The sequence below is a fragment of the Anas platyrhynchos genome, chromosome 5 (genome assembly GCF_047663525.1).
Source record: "Anas platyrhynchos isolate ZD024472 breed Pekin duck chromosome 5, IASCAAS_PekinDuck_T2T, whole genome shotgun sequence".
NCBI lineage: Eukaryota > Metazoa > Chordata > Aves > Anseriformes > Anatidae > Anas > Anas platyrhynchos.
Window position 1 is genome coordinate 28512805 of NC_092591.1, and position 14496 is coordinate 28527300.

General features: G+C 38.7%; 2 protein-coding genes across 4 annotated transcripts in view; one reads left to right on the forward strand and one right to left on the reverse strand.

The window, feature by feature from the left end:
• The window catches only part of KCNQ1 (potassium voltage-gated channel subfamily Q member 1), a 408405-nt gene that overhangs the window by 12727 nt on the left and 381182 nt on the right, over positions 1 to 14496 (forward strand). The window contains exon 1 of one of the 2 annotated variants that reach the window (XM_027458507.3): positions 6131 to 6193. The exons of the other annotated variant lie outside the window; for it this stretch is intronic. The gene's annotated coding sequence lies outside the window, so the exon portion shown is untranslated. Of the gene's footprint in view, positions 1 to 6130; positions 6194 to 14496 lie in introns of those variants that run through there. 2 annotated transcript variants of the gene reach the window in all.
• The window catches only part of TRPM5 (transient receptor potential cation channel subfamily M member 5), a 53143-nt gene that overhangs the window by 10917 nt on the left and 27730 nt on the right, over positions 1 to 14496 (reverse strand). For both annotated transcript variants that reach the window (XM_005019759.6, XM_013099790.5), the window contains exons 13-20: positions 13591 to 13714; positions 11472 to 11617; positions 10598 to 10710; positions 8959 to 9054; positions 6339 to 6597; positions 4952 to 5070; positions 4286 to 4418; positions 1725 to 1899 (exon numbers count right to left, since the gene is read on the reverse strand). In XM_005019759.6, coding sequence (XP_005019816.1) covers positions 1725 to 1899; positions 4286 to 4418; positions 4952 to 5070; positions 6339 to 6597; positions 8959 to 9054; positions 10598 to 10710; positions 11472 to 11617; positions 13591 to 13714 — 1165 coding nt within the window. The remainder of the gene's footprint in view (positions 1 to 1724; positions 1900 to 4285; positions 4419 to 4951; positions 5071 to 6338; positions 6598 to 8958; positions 9055 to 10597; positions 10711 to 11471; positions 11618 to 13590; positions 13715 to 14496) is intronic.

Genomic DNA, 14496 nt, shown 5'->3' on the forward strand with positions numbered 1-14496 from the left:
AAGACACTGAATTTTATAGCAATTTCAGGGCAAATAAAAACTGATTAATTTCTCCAACTGGCTTCTCAGTCTATGCACAGTTTTAGCATTCGAAGCATCATACAGCAATTAAATGGCTGACAGTTATGTATGTAAAAAAAAAAAAATCTCCTTTTGCTTGTTTCATTTGAAATCATTTAAAACTTATGGAGGAAAAGATAACTACTCTATATTGGTTATATTCATATCATTCATCTAAGTCTTCTTACACTGGGCTTAAGAATCATAGGTGTTTGGGTTTTTTTTGGTTTTGTTTTGTTTTTCAGGAAGTTCTATCATGTAATGAATTAAATCTACAGATTTAAAGTAGCCATACTTGCTTGTTTGTTCTCCAGTTTTTCACCAATAATGCCTTTCCCCACAGTCACAGGTAATGCTGTGATCTTATTTGTTAATGCAAAGAGTTATCTGAAAAGTCACTACAGCTGTCACCAGGCACATTACCTTATATTTATCTACACTGAATTTCAATTGATGCTTCATCTCTCAGGAGGGTCTTCTGCAACTCTTAGGTGTCAGCTTTAGTCTTTACTACCCAGTAACTTTGTTTCATCAGAAAATATTGCTGCCTTCATTAACCATTTCCTTCTCCATATGTTTTATAAAGAAACTGAGTAAGGTCAAGAACATCCCAGTACAAGTGATTCCCTTCTGGAATTTGTCCGTGTAATATTTTTTTTCCCTTCCATCTAATCTGTTATTTATGTATATGAAGACACCTTTTGGACCCCCAATGGGAAGAAACAGACACTTCTAGGGGATATTTTATCTGACCTATTTTCAAATGAGATTAATCCTATTCCAGAAATATTTTTTCTTACCAGTTACTTTAGTGGGAGTAAGAGTGACTTGTGCTGTGGATGCTTAAACTGTAGGCATTTAAAGCTAAGTGAGATGAATCATACCCCTGCTCTCTTGCCTCATTCAGACTTCAGTTTTCTAAGGCATATGCCTTTTCTTATTAAGCAGGGTGAATATGAAAGAATGCTTTCTAGTTTGCTGCCTATGGGATTTTTTGGTTTCATCTATATTACTTCAAGTGTAAATCCCATTTCAGTACTGTCACTAACATTCAGAACTGTTATTCTGGCTAAATTCTGTGACACTACATCAGACTTCTTTGGGAGATGACCTATTCTGTATTTTACCTGCTTCTCTATCAGAAATATGGCCTGTAAACCTTTATGTCCAAACATTTCCATGTATTCTGAGTATTTTTATGTTGTTTTGTTTGAAATGTAGCACAAATACAATTACTAGCTTTATTTGATTGGGGCAACTTTAACTCCAGAGTAAATAAATGCTCCAGAGAAATATTTATTCTAAAACACAAGTGTTTGCTTATGGACAGAGCAGTACTGCTGTAAAGCTGTCATATTAAACAACTGCCAAAATATATGGAGATGTCGTTATTACAGTTTACACAAGGGTTATCTGGATCTAGGTTAAGCTGAGCAGAAATGGATTGAAGTGAAAGAAGGTATGCCAACCTTTTTCAACTGCAAATCCTTGTGCGAATATTGTAGACAGCTTCTCTAAACAGGGCCAATTCTCATGTTCTAATATAATTTCACACTGTACATTATCTCCATTTGCAAATGCACTATTTATATCATAGTGACGTGAAAGCTTTGGCTAGGGAAGTGTGCACTCAAAAATGGTAAAGTTAGGGGAAGTTTTCTCACTGTCTATTTCGTCCAGTGGAATCTGGCCAAATATCTGAAGGTAGGGACGATAAAGCACTCTTCTGAATATCCACTCCACTCGATTGTCATCAGGATGAAGCAGAGCTTGAGTTGTCACACCATAGGCAATGAGCCATACACTCAAGAAAAACAGAAAGAAGAAAACATCCTTCATCTAAAAGAGAAAAGGGGAGGGAGAAAAGGAGGACAAATGACTGATAGCATAATCAAAGAACAGTAGCTTGGTATGAAAACTGTTCAAGTAATTGTTTCTTTACAAGCTTGTTTAGGTTAAAGGAGGTGGAATACAGTTTCATGCACAGGATTTCTCTCTTGACCTTGCTGTTACCCCATTGCTTCTGGTCCATAACCAGCATTTTTGTTTGTTAGCTAGTTTAGATAAGGGCATATTTTAAATTAAAACCTTGCTTTTCAATTGATTACTGTTTAAAAATGAAACATTTTATCTTTTAAAGTAATCTGTTTTAAATGCAGATTTTCTGTGAGATCTCACAGTACCATTGACTGTTTAGCTGTGAATTACAAGAAGTCTGCAGCAGCAGTCAATCCTGGATGACAGCACTCATTAATGAATTCTGAACCATGGATAGGGCAGACATTGAAGACTGCAAGGATTGGGTAGCTCCTGTCTTGGGTTTTCAAGTTAAGTAATGCATTTGAGAGATTCTTTTCAAGACTTCCTGCTTTTAAACATTGTATTTCTCTACAGAAGCAGAAGTAATCGAATCCAGAAACACTTACTTTTAAACATTGAATATGGATTTCAAATGCAGTAATTTTTCCCTGGTGGAAGAGGAACACTTCATCCTCTTCCCATCTAATCTGACAGAGTTCATTAGGGACTGTAGATTCATTTCAATTAGATAATAGGGTTGCACAGTACCTAAAAGCATAGGCATTTCAGACCTCCAGGAGGTTACTACAAGTTCCATTAAGAATTATAGTATCTAAGGCAGGCAAGACATAGTTCATGTCTCTCTGACTTCCACCCATCTATTTTGTTTTCTGGATGATTTCAAGTTTGTCAGTACTGCAGGACTGCAGTAGTGTCACAGTTAACAGAAAGCAACAGTATGTCTGGAAATATTTTTTCTTGACTGCAGTCTGTCTCCTCGTAAACTGGCATTGAACTGCCATTTTAACAGCTATGAGACTTATCTCAGCAATTCTGTATCAAGGTTAAAAAGGAGAAAGACGGTAAGACACAATCTTGGTTTACTTCCCTATTTAAGGGAAATGATCTTGCTTAAACCCACCAGATGAACCTTTCAATAAGATGCTGTTTACTGAAGTCAATTTCACTGTTCTTTCCCTTGATGTAAGGCTCAACGCTGAACTACTGAAGCTAAAGTATTGTGTTGGCTTGGATGAGGGGAAGATGAAAGGTCCCGTTTTACAGTTTTGTCTAGGCTACTGTTTATGTTCTTATTTGCATCTTCTTAATCCATGTGTTATCTCATATGACTTCAGATGCTAACATAGTAGACATATCACCATATTTGTTCTGGGCCCTGGTTTACTTTGGTATGCTGCCAGGAAGAGTTGGGAGCTGTAGATCTGCCTGGTTCTCTTACAGTAGAAGTCTGCTAATGCTGTAAACTAGATAATGTGCAAGAACAAATATTTATTTGCCATTTACCCTTTTGCTACTCAAAGCAAATGTCATGTTAGAGTTTCAGTTACTGCATTTGTAGACAGATCTAAATAGCTTGGTAGTTACGTTTATTCAATGTATAGGCTTGTTTAGACTGTAGAGCTTTTACTGAGCTCTGCTTTGAGTCACAAGTCAAATATTTGTAGAATCTATGATAGCATTTACAATTAGATGAACTCCTATTAATCAGTTACCTTGCACTAATTGGCCTAGAGGATTAACATGCCTAAATAAAAAGCTGTTTCAAAGTTCCAACCTATACCCAAGCACAGTAAATATAGTCCTAATGTCTCATTTCCTGCAGGAGAGTGGTAATAAATAAAAATCTTTCATCAGCATCTTCCAACATATGCTTACAAGGTGCTGTTTTCATTGTAGCTTAGAGTTACACAGTACAAGTAAGAACAACTCCCGTGGGAAACTTGCAACTATCAGTTTTCTCAGATTTCTTTTCACACTTCTTGCAAATAATGTCAACTATTTCCCAAAGCACAGCATGGCCATTCAGTAAATGCCCTGCCCTTCTGTAAATGGCTTGTTGTCTGTCTGAGGTCTTTGTTCCAAATGCACAGTTTATGAAATAGGAGTAAGAGCAGTGTGTAAGACACAGACACTACCACTGATTTGCCAGACCAAAGGGTAAGTGATTAGCTAAAGTACAAGGATTAGTAAATTGAGGCTAACTTAATACACTACAGAGCTCTCTGGATGGATCTGTTTGAAACTCACTGCATCTAATTTTCTTGATAAATAAAGCAATATACGCAAAATGAAAGGCCTTAAAAATATAAAGACGCATTATAAACTGATTTCCTTTGTAAGGAGATTTCCTGTTCTCCATGTTTACACAGTACAAGTATTTATCTGAGAGAGGCTGCACACTTACCATCCTTTCCACAATTATGATTTTTGGTCCAAGCTGTTTGTGAATTGCAAAAATGTGTATAAGTCTAAGGGTAAACACCATAAAATCAATGGCAAGTATCGTGCGGCCAGCTTGAAAAGTTGAATTCAGCATCCTGAAGAACAAATGAAACAAAATACCAGATCTAAGCAAGAACTGCTGAGAAGTCTTTTCTCAAATGTTACACTTGGTTTTCAGGCATAGTCTAGTTAGGAAAAGGCAAGTGCTTCAGGGTTGTGGTTGCATATGTCAGTCATTACAGCTGTAAGAAAAATGTAATGTAACATCTGTACATTGGTGAGAAGTAACCCAAAGATGCAGAGACACCAACTTCTCTGTCTCAGCTGAAATGAGACATTAAAACAAAACAAACATAGCAAAAAAGTGATTAAAGTGACTAAAGGCAAATGCAAAAAAAATGAGAAGGAGAGCTTCTCTGTACAAGTGTTTGAAAATAGCAATATGTCTTTTGTGGTCTCTGCAGCAACATCTTCAACAGAAATGTAGAGGCTTTTATTGCAGAAACTTTTTTCAAAATTTGTAAATATCATACCCTGACCTCACACGCACGTGAGACTCTCCTGTCAACTGGCATACGCAGCCCAAGCTCCTGAAGCTGACCACATCACATAAAACAGATGTATATACCTGCAGGTTACCCCAATTATGAAAAGGAAGATGGTCACCATATCACATTTATTCCAGTTATCCTCTAAATACAGTTTGAATTTCTTCATTAAATTTGTGTCTTCATCTGTAAAGAAACTCTGAAAAAGAGAAACGACCATCAGCACTGATCTGTTTAAAGTTTCACTATTTCATTGTGAGTTTTAACGTTATTCCTGTTTCCCTTTTGTCTTTCATTGCAAAAAGCAAAAACTTCCTAGTGTAATAGGAAAAAAAAAAAAAAAGCTTGAAAACATAAGCTCAGTTTACTGTCTTAAAACACACACAAAAAAGAAAAGTACAACCTTCTTAATCTTGTGATATTTTAATAGGGTCTGATTCAAGATGTGAGCATTCAGACTTAAAGAATGTAACAGATTTGTGGTCAATGTTCAATTTCTAGGTGCAGCTATTTAAACAGCATGTACAGATTTGGCATTTGTACACTGTAATTGTGAGTGCACATTTGATTATCTAGGCAAAGAGCTGTCTTAATTGGCTTTCAGCCTAGCACTCCATTTACAGGTTTATAATGAAATATTCTTTGATCCAAATATTCTCCCTGTGCTTTTATGTTTATGCCCTTTCCGAATAATTTCAAATAACTTGCAACAAAGGGGATCTCCTTCACCATCCCCATCGCTTAAATAACAAGCGTCTATTTGTTCTTTCAGAATATGTGTTTATATCTGGTTTTAGTCTGAAGAGGACAGTTTTATGCATCCACAGTTGGCAACATGCTAGCATGCATTATTTCAGTTGTTGAACTGAAGATATTCCAAGAACAATAATTGGGGGATTAGTGAAGTCTCTATGTTTTCTTAATCAGGAAAAGCAAAACAAAAAAAGATCTGCTAATGTTTTGAATGTATAAATATTTTCAAACAAACAGAAGTAATCTGAATTCATTAAATCTTTTTTTTTTTTTTTTTTTTAAACAGTCCCCAGCAGGGTAGAAATCTTTGATTATGTTGTCGATGTATCTGCTGCACTTCCAAGTGCAGCCTGTAACTTCCAATTTATGTTAACTGTGGTGGGAAGTCCTAGTTCTGGGGACTGAAAACAGACAGATACTTCATGAAGTGAAGGACGCCTGAGTCTTAGCAGCCCACTTGGCTATTGGCTACAGCTGGAGCAAGCTAGAAAAACAAAGGTGGAGCTACAGGCTTATAAGGTGCAGGGAAAAGGTGCTTTGGGAGGGAGAGGTGGAGTGTTTTGAATAAGGTAAGATTTGTATTTCTTTTCTGTGCAAACCTGCACATGAGAGTTGAAATCTTCAAGTTTGCACAGTTCATGCGGTTTATAAATCTATTCAAAATATTATCTCAAGGTTTATTGCATTGCTGCTGTGATGTTGAATGTTACTGACCTGTCGGATTTCTTCTAAGACCAGGGTAAAAACCCAGAAGTAAAGTATAATTTCTTTAACAGATGGACCCTCAGGTGGAGGTGGTTTAAAATCCAGTAAAAGGACATAAGTAAACAGAAACAGGAAAGCAAAGTACATTATAACATTTCCCATAAATACAGTTACAGGGGCACTCCAGAATTTTTTCCACCGAGTAAACAAGAATGTTGCCCACGCTGTGTTTTCAGAAGGGTTCTGCTTTTCTAATTTACCATTTCCTCTGCAAAACAAAAAGAATATAGGCTTGGTGACAATTTCCTAAAATAAGTTCATGGGAATAGACTCAGTATTATTCTATATAAAGCTTCTTTTAAGACAGTAACAGGCAGATGCTGGTAGAGGAAGGAGGAAAGCTGTGGAAATCAGAGCAATCATGTTACCATAGCAGAAATCAAAGAGAAGGCTTTGAAAAACAAAGATGCATACTACATGTAGTATGAACATTGTGCAAATTCTCAGGAAGAAGGAGAATTTTGCTAGTTGGTCTTCATCATCCAAAACGATAGGTAAGAAAAGCAAATAGCTAGTGTAAGTTTGCAAGTCAGATCTTATTTTGGTCATAAAAGTTTTTTGTAACGGTCACATGCAGAAGTTGTCATTGCTGTGGCTACTTGAGATGATTATTCTTTTTGACCTAGACTCAAAAGTGCTGAATCACGCTAAATGTGTTTCTTGACTACCCTTGATGGAGTCTACGAGAGCTACTGAAGGAATACTGCAGTTTACGTAACTGTGCACACTGGCATCTTGCCCCGATGATTAAATCAAATTGCAAAAGGATCACCAAAGAAGCCTTTCAGTAAAAAAAAAAAAAAAAAAAAAAAAAAAAAGCTGAGCTCATAAATTATTCATAAAGGTAGGCTTTGACTCTTGTGGAGTTGCACGTGTATTTTGGTAACCAAAGGGAAATTTGACCTGTACATCTACTGTTGTTTTTGCAGTGTTTTCAAATATGAAGTGTTATCTACTGGCAATGGAAATTATCCTGTGCAGAAAATGCGAGTTCCTTGTGTTTGGCAGCAATCTGATCTGATCTTAGCATGAGGTTTTGTTTCCAAATAAATTGCTCACCTCTGTAAGTTAGTGATTTTATTGGATCCTTTAGTTTTCTGATTCTGAGAGGAATGATTCCTAATAAAGGATGTGCATGCTAGAGTATGCTCTCCACCCCTCCCACTCCTCTCCCTCCCCCCCCCCCTAAAAAAAAAGGCAAACAATGACTCTTCAGTAGTCTTTAATTTCCCCTGACATTCTTGCTAATTATTAAATATACTCGTTATAAGGAAAAGTTTCTCATCTCCAGTCTTTTCTGCGTGCCTGATTCTACCCTACCTCTTGCTTGTAAGAGACATTCCCATGGTAACAGGCTAATATCATAAACAGATAATTGCAGCTTTACTGTAAGATGCTCAGATGCTGAAACAACTCTGGGAGGGAGAGAGTCCCTTTGTTAAATTAAATCTCTAAGATAATAGCAATTGGAACGCACAACATAATGACCAAGAGTCATAAACCATGCCTCACTCAGGATATGAAAGGACTTTATGACATTACTTACAAATAGTCCTCAAGAGGCAGACGTTTTTACACCTATTTTGCAGGTTAGAGAGGAAGCAAAAAGTCATGGTTTTCTTCAATATACCAGCAGTTAAATGCCAGAGCTAAAAACAGAGGCTCATTCTGACTTGGTCCAGCACTACATACTGTGGACTGTGTTTCATTGGTAACAATGTCCACATATTTCTGAAGCTTTCTTCAAACAACTGAAAAGCACATGTTAAATATAAGCAGATATTTAGCTTCTGTTAGCTATTAAGTGAACTGTGTATTAATCAAAAGTTCTCCTGTCCTGACTTAAGTCCTTATGGCCTTCCAGGTTTTGCTAAGGAGGTTGAAGGATAGGGTGGGGATCAGAAGTTCTGAATTGTGGCTGTGTGAGAGCCCATGACCAACTGCCAAAATCTTTGTGCTTAGTTCCCCATTTCTGTAATGCTTTCTCTAGAACATAAGTCCATTTTTTTAGTTCAGGTTCCTCAGGGCCAGTTTTGTTTTTTCTTTAAATATAAATGAAGAGGACTAGTATAGCGTGAAGCTGACTACGTAAATTCCCAGGTACTGCTGTTTGCAAGTATTTCTGTTGCCGCCTTTGTAGGAAAGTATGCAGTGATGCATTAGAGTTATGCAAGAGTTAGCTGAGAACCTTTGTTCTGCTGAACTCAGTAGTCTTAATGGGGATTGTAGTTCCTAAATCTGATGTACTTCAGCTATTGCTGGCTGAAGGGAATCTCAGGAAATGCCTTCTGATTCCCCAGGTATTGACCAGATACTTTGTTCTGTAAAAATGGCCTGCTCATGAGGTATAAAGTTGTCTCCTTAGATATGGTGCTATATCCCGTTTATATTCTGTATTCCTTTTACAGAGTAACAACAACAGCAATCAGAGGGAGCAGCACTTTTTGAGGAATAATGACTTTCTTGGCTGTTCAGCTGCTCCTTAGGATCATTAGCTGGTCACTAATCACAAGAAGTGTCCTGTTTTTGTAGTCATAAAAATTGTGTTAACCGATGGTTTTAAACTTACCTATATTCTTCCTTAGAAAGAAACAAAGTCTTTTCTGTATCTGAACTGTCCAGCTCTCTAGGTGGCTCTGGTTCTTTCTTTGACTGTTTTTCCTCACTGTAAGGAAACAAACTCATTAGTTAAAAGACAGTGGTTAGCAATTCTTCGCTACCAAACTGGCATTCCTACAGAACTGTTTGCATATACTTATTTGGGACTTGCTCTGCAGAAAAGCTATCAGATATGCATAAACCTTAGCTCTGCAATTTCTTTGTATTTGAAAGCTGAAGTCAGCCACAAGATTCAAAGGAGAAATGATAATCAACACGTGTTCCAAAACAAACAGAGCAAGATGCTCAGTTTCCTCAAAATAATTAGGAAAGAATTTGAGCAGAAATAGACACCTCAATCAGTCCTAGAAGACAGTACCCCCATGCTCTCACATCCATTCCTGGATGCTCTCACTAGCACTTAAGACAGGAAATGCCAGGAAGCATTGGGGTATGTGTGTCAACTCTTGCATTTCCAGGGAAAGGAGAAATGTCCTCAACAGAACAAATTTGGAAAGGCTTCCTTTGAATAAGAATTGTTGGGCAGCCTGATCTAGTGGGTGGCATCCCTAACTGTGGCAGGGGGGTTAGAACTAGGTGATTTTTCAAGGTTCCTTCCAGCCCTAGCCATTCTATAATTTAAGCCCTTCTATGAAAACTTGGCCAATGTTTCACATTAAATTACTTGGATTTGTGAAGCTGATAACCACTATTCATAGGAAAAAAAAAAAATCTTTAGAGACACTAGCAGAATGGAAGTCTTAGGTCAGGAATGGCAAACAAGCTTTCCTCTTTCTGTATAAGTAGTTTAACAGTTAAGCATATGTATTTCTTAATAGCAGGTCATTCCGTAATGTCAGTTCTGATGATTTCTATCTCTGATTCTCACAATACTTGGAGGTTTTCCCAAAGTTTCAGTTCTTAGATTCTTATGACTGTGTCTGAACATCATGGCTACTTTTTTCTTTTCTGTTTTGCTTGGTTTCCTTTGGTGATTTTATTTTTTCTTTGAAGAAAGCCTAAGATCCTAGACTCTTCGCTGTGACAAAAAGCTCATAACTATGACCTCCAAAGCTGTGCCTGCAGAATACTACAAAGATCTCCCAAGATGTTAAATTAGAAAGTCTTAATTGGTTTCATATGAGTCCTGTGGTTTTAAGCTTGACTTTTGGTTCCCAAGGCTTGTGGCTGCTAGTTCTGCTTTGTGATGGTTGTTTTTACTGCTAAGATACTGAGGTTTGAACCAGGCATCCTCACATCTAGAAATAGTGCTATATCTGGAGATATCCTCTATATGCTACGCGTTACTGTATATGCTGAACATTCAAGTGGAACTGACAGAATCCCAACAGGCTTTTCTGTGGACTGTACAAAAAGTGATCTAGGTGAAATTGATATTGGCTTTTGATGTATTAGAATAAACACAGCACTAGCCCAGTACATACAAATCACTCAGTCCCATAGCAAACTAATTTGGTCAAGAGTGGTGCACTCCTTTTGTTAACCTTCTGAGGCGATATTACTGTATTTATCCATAAGAAATTTTCAGTTTGGATTTTTTTTTCATGACTTCCTTTACTTTTCTCTTGCATTCAAATACTTGTTTTTACCTGAATGCTATTAAATTTGTGTAGATTAGGAAAGGACACCAGAATCCACAGATTAATTTCAGGATCTGTGTGCTTGTAGACATGTCACCCCACCATATTTTTGTCAGGAAGGCCTGAAATGCAAGAAAACAAGAGATGGCTTTGGCATCATAAAAATGTAAGTGCATCTACGTTCTGTGGCTCCTAAGACAAGCAAAGGTTAGTCAATGCTCTGAAGACCTTAAGAGTAGGCACACCTTCAGAGCATATGGGTACTTTGCATGTCCTTCTGCAGTTGTTTTTTAGTATGCCAAGAGTTATGAGAGAACAGTGGAAAGAACTGTAATTCAAGTGCAATAAAAGAACATCTGTACTGCTGAGGAAGTGAAAGTCAGCCACTGGGAGCTAAAAGCACCATCACTCTTAATTTAGTTTTGTGTATGTGGATAGAACTCAGGTTGTGGGGGTGAAACTGAACAGTAATTTGATTTAACTTTTATCAGTGAGCTTCTCTGAATCTGAACAAGTTCTGTTAAGGAGCTACCTCATGTCCTTGAGCAGCTTCATTGTGCCTCAGGCAGATTTTAAGTGCTTTCCTGATGGTTTTCTCTGAGCAATAGAGGAAAAAGTACCGGATGAATGAGGGCTAAACAGTGTCTTCAGTGCATTGGTCTGGAGGCTAACTGGATAAAAGGGACAACAGTGTTGCTTTGCCAGATATGTAGCATGACATCCTCTTCATCCAGTGCCAGGGAGAGTGAAGAGTTCTCTCTCCAAAGAATGTCTCTGATCTGAACATGTTTCATGGGGCCATTTGGTTGTTGTACTATTCTCTTTTGTGACCAACATCATGCCTAAAGGCCCTGGTGGTAGGGGAGGTGTCTGTAGGACTTACCTGGACACCATCATGTGCAAAGAAAGACTTTGCATCTGCTTCTGTAGCCAGTTGAAGGCAGGTGGTTTTGCTCCAGTACTGATTTTTTCTTACCAACAGAGCAAATGCTCTCTCCTCGCTGTTGCGGTAGCATTCACTGAACAGTTCTGCCAGATGAAGGAAATGTAGACAAACAGATCTCGTCATTTAAAAACAAAAAATGAATGTGAGGCAAGAGGGTGATATATGGAGTGTGCAACATCTGCCAGGTGCGTCTGTTGCACTAAAGAGTTCTGCAAGGCTGCAATAGTTAAAAAGCCCAAGAGCTAAGATGAGGTGGGTGGGAGAGAGGAACAATCCTGGACACAGGAATAACTCCGAAGAGGCCAGATGTAATGGATTTGCTTTGGTAGGAAAAAAAAATACTGGAATTGTAATTTTAAAATTCCCACTGTTTGCAGGATGGTATGAAGTAAATCTCAGAACTTCCTCACTTCTTTCCATCTGCATACTTCCTTCTCAGCTCTGGGGTGCTCTGTTTTTGTTTTTTGATCTCCTATGGAAAAGTATTTCCTTCTCAGTATCACAGACATGTCTTAGAAACATCAGTGTGTCTTATAATCGCTCATCTGTAGCTGCCTTGTGTGGAGCTTTAGGCAGCACTGAGCCAAAGCAAATCCCAGAGGAGATCCTCCTACACTTTGAAGGATGAGTTGCTACACTACTCCCTTTCCCCTGAATAGACTAAACAAAAGGAGTAGCTCATGTTTGACTCGTAGCCAATGAATGCTTTGTTTGAGACATAGATATTTGACATAAAGTAGTATTAGACTTGATAGTGTGTTGTGGCATAGATCTATTTCAAGAGAAGCTTGTTCTGGAGCTCAGAAACTCAGATAAATAGTACAGAAAGTCAAGGTTTTCTCGTTAGACAAAATCTGACTTTTTGTCTCTCATTCTAATTCACTTGATTATCTCAGCACTTTTCCTAGGCTAGCCTACACCTTGTTGTTACACTGCAAGGGCTGGGGAAAGGATCGAGTTCACTTAAATTACGCTGATATGCAGACTTCTTTTGCAGTTAGTATGGTATTTATCATTCTTAAAGAATGTTTGCTCTACATAATATTGACAGTATTATCTGGGCCAGAAACGGAAATTGAGGACCTGATCTCATGTTTACGAAAGCCAAGGAACAGACTGCTGTGTATTGGATTAGGCCCTCTAATTCCATGACTAAATTGTTGGAGTCCTGTGATTATATGAGTGCTGTAGTTTTTAAAAATAGTAATGGCCCTGTAAAAGGAGCATGAAATGTGGTCTGTGTATAAATAATGTATCAGTGTCTGCATGAGGCTTCAGGAGCATGATGTGCTAGTTCGAAGGGCAAAGAGTTTCTGGATTTTTACATGAACTGTACTCTAAAGCCCTCTGTTCACAGCAGTATTACCTTCAGGTACAAATTGGGGTGATGTCAGAACAGCAGAGAATCTCATCTGCAAATATCTGTTTTTAAACCAAGCTGAGGAGAGAGGGCTTGGCATTCCAGTGCTGTGGATGCCTGAATGCTGGCTGCTGTAGGGTGGGGAGGCTTGTCAGCTCTTAAGCCAACCTGAACCTTGCTCGGACTTCAGCAGTTGAGTTAGCCCACTTTTGGGTGAGGTAATCTCAAATTATTTTTAGCAGAGAAGATATCCCTTCAAATTTGGTGCTCTATTATGTGGCCCATACAGAGTGAGGTTGATGTTGCAGGGCAACGAGACTGCTATGAGCCTGGAAGTGTTCTGGTTATTCTATCTTACCTGTCATTGTAATACACCTTGTAGTAAGGTCAAACACTTAAAATACCAATATGCAGCAAGGGAGATACTTCTTCCATGCATCCCAGGGGTCAGCCTTAGAACACTGATTTTTCCAGAATGAGAATCTGGAGTTTTAGTCCTCCTTCTGTGGTATTTGAACACTTGGGACTGGCTGTGTTGCAAGTCTGTTAAATTACTCATGACAGTTGGCTTTTTACAACTTCTTAAGGGTTTTGGTGTGTGTGTTATTTGTTGTTGTTTTTTTACCCCCTACTTGCTTGTCTTCCAGAGTGGCCTCTGGAAACTGTTGATGCTGTTAAATAGCTGCCTTTACTTACCAACAGCGAGCTGCTCATACTTCGCTTCTTTCATTATACGTGCTACTTCTGTCTTTGTCTCCAGGTGGGACATCTCCCTAAGGATCTTACAGGCTGCCAGAGCTGAAGCTACACCCTCCTGACCCTGTAAAATGGAGAGGTGTTACCAGTCTGAAATGCTCAATTGGGGATGCTTCACTAATGAATAACAAATTCATGCATGGCTTCCCTTGGAAGAGCCTTCCCTAAAAGACAGACTTGAAAGTTTAAACTGTCTACAGAAATTGCAGTTTTGATAATATTTGAGAGTCAAAAACCATGCGTTAGTAGTTCTTGTGCCTTATGAGGCTGGTGACACCTGGGTATGTTTGACCTTAGGGGGCCTGATTTGGGGTAGCAGTTGAGGACCTAGAAGAGAAGAATGGGTTATGGAAATAGAACAAAACACTCTCATGCTGCTCAGTTTTCTAGAGCATGGCTGTGCTGAGACCCTGCATAAGGACGTATGGGAAAGGAGGGAGCACAGCTGGTAGAGACACAACAGTAACACACAGCAGAGAAATGTGCTTTCTGGTAACAGGGCTCCACAAACACAAAGTCCTTCAAGGCGCAGATGTGTCTGCATGCACACACTCACTGGTTGAAGAGCTGTGCTCTGGTTTATCTCCCTTCACGTGACCCCTTTGGGCCAGATGCAGCTAGCTGGATGCTTGCAGATGGAGCTGTGTCTGGCCTCTGGAGCAGGAGGGGGAAGAAACAGAAACTGTGGTACTGCAGATGTGTGAGATGGCCTCAGCTGTGGAAGGGTGCAAAACAGGAGCCAATTATGCCGGTTTGAAGCTCAGTCCCTGGGACTGTGATGCTGTTGTTCCCTATGTATCCAGCAAATAAGCTGAAGATGCTCAATCGCACTGTCCTCCCGCTAAA